The sequence below is a fragment of the Oratosquilla oratoria genome, chromosome 7 (genome assembly GCF_046742065.1).
Source record: "Oratosquilla oratoria isolate Oo_2021 chromosome 7, ASM4674206v1, whole genome shotgun sequence".
NCBI classification, from domain to species: domain Eukaryota; kingdom Metazoa; phylum Arthropoda; class Malacostraca; order Stomatopoda; family Squillidae; genus Oratosquilla; species Oratosquilla oratoria.
The window spans coordinates 20,411,160-20,418,659 of NC_134783.1; the positions used below are offsets into that span (position 1 = coordinate 20,411,160).

Below are 7,500 nucleotides of genomic sequence, written 5' to 3' on the forward strand. Positions count from 1 at the left end.
AGTCGGCCAAGATTCGGGCGCGATCCACGGGCATCCTGCCATCCTGACGCCTCCAAAGGACGTGTGGGCGTGGGGAGCCTCCCACTCGACAACGAAGCTCTGCCTGGCCGCCAGTCGATCCGGCCACGTCCGAAGGTAGCCGGACGAAGAAAGGTTTCACTGAAAAGTGGACAAAGAAAGAGGGTCGTTAATCACGATGACATGAGGTGTTCGGAAGCCATGTAGAGACTCGCTTTACCTCCAAAAACAGGAAAAAAATCATCTCATGGCGCATTCTTGTGTTTTGACTGCCTTACCTTAACAGTAAATTGGTATTTAGATAGTATTAACTAACGCTTCTATCTCAAAAGGTGGAGCCATATAGGAAGAACAGGATAGATTTAAGGCAGATAGATGAACAGAAGGATAGAAGAGGTTAAAAGTTATAAACATTCTTTTTAGAGCAAAAACCTGTGGTCATGAAAGAATGTTGAGTGATCTAATCCTAGGGCTGCACCTATCTCTAGAGTACTTGAAATATTGACTGTGTGAAAATTGAAGTATCCCATATATATAATATATATATATATATATATATATATATATATATATATATATATATATATATATATATATATATATATATATATATATATATGAACATTTGTAGAAGCTCTGCCATGGGATCATGGCCTGTGCGTCGATAATCACGAGGCCAAGACGCTAGCGATTATAATACGAACCCTGGCCCGTGCGTCGATAATTATCGACGCACGGGCCAGGGTTCGTATCCCATGGCAGAGCTTCTAAAATTGTTCAATATGTCTTTACCAAACACAACATATATATATATATATATATATATATATATATATATATATATATATATATATATATATATATATATATATATATATATATATGATATAGGTATTTAAGATTACAAAGGGGATTGACAACATCGAAAGTGACAAATTTCTTACACTGAATGACAATCCGACAAGAAATAATGGTCTCAAACTGTCAGGAAATAGATTTAATTTGGAAGTGGGTAGAAACAACTTCGCCAACCGTGTAGTTAATGAGTGGAATAAATTTCCTGCAAGGCAGTGCAGTGTAGTTCAGATCAAAGCTTTAAGATTCGTTTAGATAAACATTTAAGCAAGATGCTGTAATGACTGACATTTATTTTATATTATTTGATTATTTGTTTGTTATTATTTGTTTGTTTATTTATTATTTGCTTGATTTCAATTTATTATTATATATTTGTCAGTTTATTATTATTCACTATTTACCTGTTTGTTTATCAATTAACTATGCCTATTATCATTTATTTCATTTATTATTATTTATATTATTATTTTATCATATCTATTTTTCATTATCTACATATATATATTTTTTCGCATCCGACCTAGTTATGGAGCACATGGTCTCCTGCCGGCATGCTCCGCCTTTGTAATCCTTTATATATATATATATATATATGTATGTATATATATATATATGTACATTATATATGTGTATGTATATATACATATAATATGTATATACATATCTAAATACACACACACACACATATATATATATATATATATGTGTGTGTGTGTGTGTGTGTGTGTGTGTGTGTGTGTGTGTGTGTGTGTGTGTGTGTGTGTGTGTGTGTGTGTGTGTGTGTGTGTGTGTGTGTGTGTGTGTGTGTGTGTGTGTGTGTGTGTGTGTGTGTGTGTGTGTGTGTGTGTGTGTGTGTGTGTGTGTGTGTGATATGCGCATTGATAAAGACAAAGAATGATTTACAATCAGTTTGACAAACGTAAGTTTGGATTATGGGTAAACATCTATTAAACATATACGTTAATTGTATAAAAATGTCTTGGGACCTGTATATATGCATTTTGAATAAATAATATGATTTCTTGTTGTAAAAAGTACTGATGATGTTGGGTTATCATAGAAGTAAGTTAAAAGCTTATGTGTCTAATGTTGTGTTGGAACCTTTTCGAAGTTTTGTTCGAAGACTGATGTCAGACTTCGTCTTAGAAATTAAGACGTATATATGTCGTCCTAGAAATCAAGACTATATGGTATATAGCCGTTCACCATAAACATACAGCTTTAGCACCTTGTTTCCTTATTTCTGGATGTTACTTGTATATTTGAATTTTGCCTTTTATTTTTAAACGGTCAATCCTATTTTACGTGAATGAAGGACATTTCTCATTTGTAAAGGTTTATAATCCTTATTACAAACCTTAGAATATATTGCGTAACATTTCCACATTAGTTTAATATAGAAAAATTATGTAATTAGGTAGTACGATGCAGCCTCAGGTGAAACAAACCTTTCCTCACTGTCGTAGAAACGACTTTAGGTCAGACATGATTCAGCTACCGAATGATACGGTCTGCTCTAGATGTCGAACTTGATATCTGAGATCCTGGTCGTCCTGAGGCATGAACAATTCTCAACCTTGGTAGATAGCCAATTTCCTATAGTAAAAATATTACACATTTACGCGCATATCCACTTTGCTACCCTATAGTATTGTCGAGAATACCGTTCAACAATCGGCTTGGTACGGTTTTCTGTAGTGGTCACTTAACTACTAACACTCTATTCAAACCCTGAGGCTTAAACACTTCTCTGCCTATATGATTGACTTTGCAAATTTATTTATATTTTCTTGTAGAAGTTGTTCAGTTTTCAGAATCCTGAGGGCTAAACACTTCCATTTTGTACGTAGTTCTGTTTTCCATGCTCTTCATTAAACCTGTAAAATTCTTGTCATTTATAAAATGAGCCTTTTTCTCTTATTCGTCTAATTACCTTCCCTTATGCACGAGAGTCAAAACAGCTTTGTGTGGGAAGGCAGTCGTGTACACATATTTGTGAGTTATATCAGGATCCCAGTGAGGATCGGGGAAGGATAACTTCATCCACAAAACCGTAACAACATATATACACACACATAAACGGCTTTTTCCCCATTACAAGGGAGATTGCCAAATCAAAAGACATACTGTATATCCACTCCCACCCATTTCACTCCCACCATTTTCACTCCCATCAACTACCTTTTCTTCCCTTTCATCTTAGCTCCTCATGGATACTGGTCATCCCTATATCCCGCCCACTGCTCTACGTCAGAGGCAATGCAGTAAGGCACAACACATCCATAGGAAGACTGCTTTACTTAACTGGCAACGCTTCCCCCCCCCCTCCCCTTTCAACCACTCATGCAGAAAAGAGATAAAACGGGAAGAAATTCCTCCGGGCTGCGTCAAAATATCATTTGTACATAACCATTCCCTACCCCCCCATCCCTCACTCCCTCCCTTCCTTGCATTACAGTATCATCTATACTCAGGCATTACCCGCTCACCCCAATCTCCTTCCTTCTCCCTTCCTTGCTCAGCAGACTTTCCTCTCATGCTTAACGCCTCTTTCATCCCATCTATCTATCTCATCCTCGGTCGTATCCTCAAACTCACTCCATCCACCTCTGCCTTCCACACCTCTTTCATTAATTTTTCTTCTCTCATTCTTCCTATGTGTCCAAATCATCCCAATACTCTTTCATCAGCCCTATCTACTAACACATTTTCCATTCCAGCTCTCCCCTTCACCTTCTCATTTCTCACTCTATCGAACCTTGTAGCCCCTACCATAATTCTCAGATATTTCATCTCAAACACAAACTTAATTTTTCCTATCTAACCCTCTTAAACTCCATATTTCTGCCCTATGCAGTACCGTCGGAACAATCAATCCTTCATATAATCTCCTCTTTGCATCCATTCCCTAATGCCTGTTTCTTATGACACTTTTTAATACCCACAAGGCATTCACTTGCTTCTCTTAGTCTACAATTTACTTCCACATACTCTCCTCTCCTTTCTGTCTATTATGTCATAAGCCTTTTCCAAATACATAAAAGTCCAAAAAAACATTCTTACCATTTGCTAAAGCTTTCTCGCATATCTGCCATACCAAAAAAATCTGATCCGCATAACCCCTGCCTAATCTAAATCCACATTGTCCCTCACCAATTACTCCCTTTGTTGCTCTCCCAGTCTTCTCAGTTAAAACACTCCCAAGAGCCTTCCCAACTATGCTGAAAAAAACTGATCCCTCTGTAACTACTACACTTACTATTGTCCCATTTTCCTTTGTAAAGCGGAATTACTCTATATACAGTAGGCACTCCTCCAGTCCTCCGGCACTCTACCCTCCTTAGACATATATTAGATAACCTCACTAGCCAATCCAGTATTACTGTACCTCCCTTCTTCAGACACTCCGTATGACACCCATACTCACATAATTTTTAAAACTACTTGCACCTCATCTTTTCTTATGCATCTTTTATTTTACTGTTCCATAACTGTCATTTCCTTGGCCCCCTCAATACTACCACAAATACATCCCTATATATCTATCTTTCGATCTATCTACCCATCCATCTATATATATGTGTATATATATATATTTATATATATATATATATATATATATACATATATATATATATATATTATATAATATATATATATACATATATATATATGTATATATATATACATATATGTATATACATAAATATATATATATATATATATACATAAATATATATATATATATATATATGTATATATATATATATATACATTATATATATAATATATACATATATATATATATATACTGTACATAGACACCTGTGAGTACTTGGAACACCTTGTAAACCTCTCTAAACTTCCAGGGGTAATCCCCGGTTCTCTAGTATGGCCCGCGGGCCGTGTTGAGAACCCCTGGAAGGCGGCTGCAGGGCACTGGATCCAGGTCAGCCGCACTGACAAAGACACATGGGTTTCTTTAATAGGTTTTCTCCTTCAGGAATGGGTGAAATTCGTTATTCACACCCACACACCCTCAGCACCTGTGACCCCGGACCCGCCGCTGTTCCCATCACACCCTTCCACAGCGTCACCTGAACCCTAGCGAGATTCACTTTGATAGAGTGACATCGCGGCAAAAACGCATGTATCGATGTCCCAATACAAAAAATAGTATTAAATAATAGATGGATAGATTGATATATAATCAATAAATAAATAGGTAAATTAATTAATTAATCAATCATTCGGTAAATAAAAAAGTAAATATATGAATAATTGAATAGATAATTGATTAATGAATTACTAAGTTAATAAATAGATAGATAGAAAATAGATAAATGAATAGTTGAATAAATTAAAGAATTAATAGGTATGTAAATGTATAAAAAATTAGACAATGAATAAATAAATATATAAACAATTAAACGATTAAAGAGATCAATAAACAATAATGAAATGATAAGTATATAATAGCAAATATAGTTGAATAGATAAGTCACGAATTAATTAATAGATAAATAATAATGAAAAATTAAATTAGATAATGACGTAAATGTAAAAACAGTAGAGGGAATATGATCAAATAAAATAAATTCCAATACATAATTTTTTTCCTTCCCTGAGGTGATTTACCAAAGAAAAATGACACCGCCTGTCGACAGTGGGCCTCAATATACTGTATATAAAAATCGGCAAGTCCTCAGCCGATGATAACTTAACTGTTTAGGCAGAGGAAGGATTTCCTTCTTGTAAATAATGTCGTTAGGCGTGTGCGTGCGTGTGTGTGTGTGTGTGTGTGTGTGTGTGTGTGTGTGTGTGTGTGTGTGTGTGTGTGTGTGTGTGTGTGTGTGTGTGTGTGTGTGTGTGTGTGTGTGTGTGTGTGTGTGTGTGTGTGTGTGTGTGTGTGTGTGTGTGTGTGCGTGTGCGCGTGTGTGTGTTTACATGCGCGCGCGCGCGTGTGTATTGCGTTTATATTTGCACACATCTCCGTGTGGGCGTAGGTGTATTCCTTCGCTTTGCAGTAGGCGTGGGCCATTACCCGTCGGCTCGTTAGCTCTCCTTTAGTAATTAGTGCATAAATAATTGCAAAGTTGGCAACCAGCACGTTTATCCCACCCACCCCCTCTTCCTTCTCCCCGTCTGGTACTGGGGAGGATCCACGGAATAGAGAAATAGCCCCCCAACCCCCAACCCCCCACCTCCGGTAATCAAGAATAACTGGGAAGGTTGCTCAGACCTTTTGCTCTGTCGTGATTGCTCCACTGATTTAAATAAAATCACCTGACGCCAAATAGATTAAGAGGATATAGGCTATCCAGTATACAAACGTGCTTACAGGAAGTGTAAGGAATGTATTCAGATAAAGAAATATTAGATCGACTTCCGTAGGAAGTAGAAGATATAAAGTCCTTTCTGAGGATTTCATCTGGTGCCAGATAAACAGCTTGTAATGACAGCGTTTCAGTATGGTTTTATTCACGTGCAAACTAGCAAAGACTTCCAGCGGTGGAAGGAAGAAAAAATACATCAGGACTAATTTCCCTTTTTATGTGTATTTAGGGGGAGGGGTAAGAGAAGTGGGGGGCGATGTTGGTGGGTTTGCCTTGTCGCCATTAGCGGCAGCTTTTATGAAACTTTAGTCTAGATTACAATTTCCGTAATAGGGTCCCCATAATAAACCAATTTGGAGACAGCTAAATGCATCAAACACTGTTTCTGCAGTGTACGAACACAGGACAAAATTGTCGAAAATGTGTAGAAGATAGAGGACCTAAAAGGTTATTGTACGAAGCTGCTAAATTAAGGGATCAACATTGAATTGTCAACATAATAAACACTGTCAGAGTTCTATCTCATTAGAATTTCTTTGAGTGAAGACTTACTTTAATTTATTAATTTATATTTCTATAGGTTATATTAATTTTTTTATGCATTCATTTATTTGTTTATCAATTTACTCATGTATTCACTTATTCATTTATTAGATTTATTCACTTATTCGCTTATTCATTTATTCATTTAATCATATGTTCATTTGTTCATTTATTCATTTATTCATTTGTTCATTTATTCATTTATTCATTTATTCATTTGTTCATTTGTTCATTTATTCATTTATTCATTTATTCATTTATTCATTTATTCATTTATTCATTTATTCATTCATTTATTCATTTATTCATTTATTCATTTATTCATTTATTCATTTATTCATTTATTCATTTATTCATTTATTCACATATTCACTTATTCATTCACGTATTCACTTATTCACTTATTCATTCATTCATTTATTCATCTCTCTATCTAATTTCTTATTTATCTATTTATTCGTTTATTTATCTATTTATTCATTTATTAGTATGGAAGTCACGGGCAGCCTTTGGCACCAGCATCCTTTAGGAGCGAGTAAATGTCATCAAGGAGATCGAAACTTGGTGTCCTTTAATCGGACTCCTGAGTCAGTGACTCCTGCCTGACGCCAACGATCACTCCCTAGACATCATCTGCTTCATGAGCTTTAGGCTCATGCACCCAGAGTCCTAGACGAAGGACCTCCTCGGCTCCTGAGATCCTATTAACATCACCGCGTCATTTCTTTGATGGAGAAGGCCTTTG

At 36.0% G+C, this 7,500-nt stretch overlaps 1 protein-coding gene across 1 annotated transcript in view; it reads right to left on the minus strand.

Moving 5' to 3' along the window:
* Nucleotides 1-7,500, minus strand: part of LOC143026993 (roundabout homolog 2-like) — a 707,397-nt gene that overhangs the window by 97,445 nt on the left and 602,452 nt on the right. The window contains exon 5 of the mRNA XM_076187804.1: nt 1-159. This exon is cut by the window's left edge and continues 108 nt beyond it. Within this exon, the coding sequence (XP_076043919.1) occupies nt 1-159 (159 nt within the window). The remainder of the gene's footprint in view (nt 160-7,500) is intronic.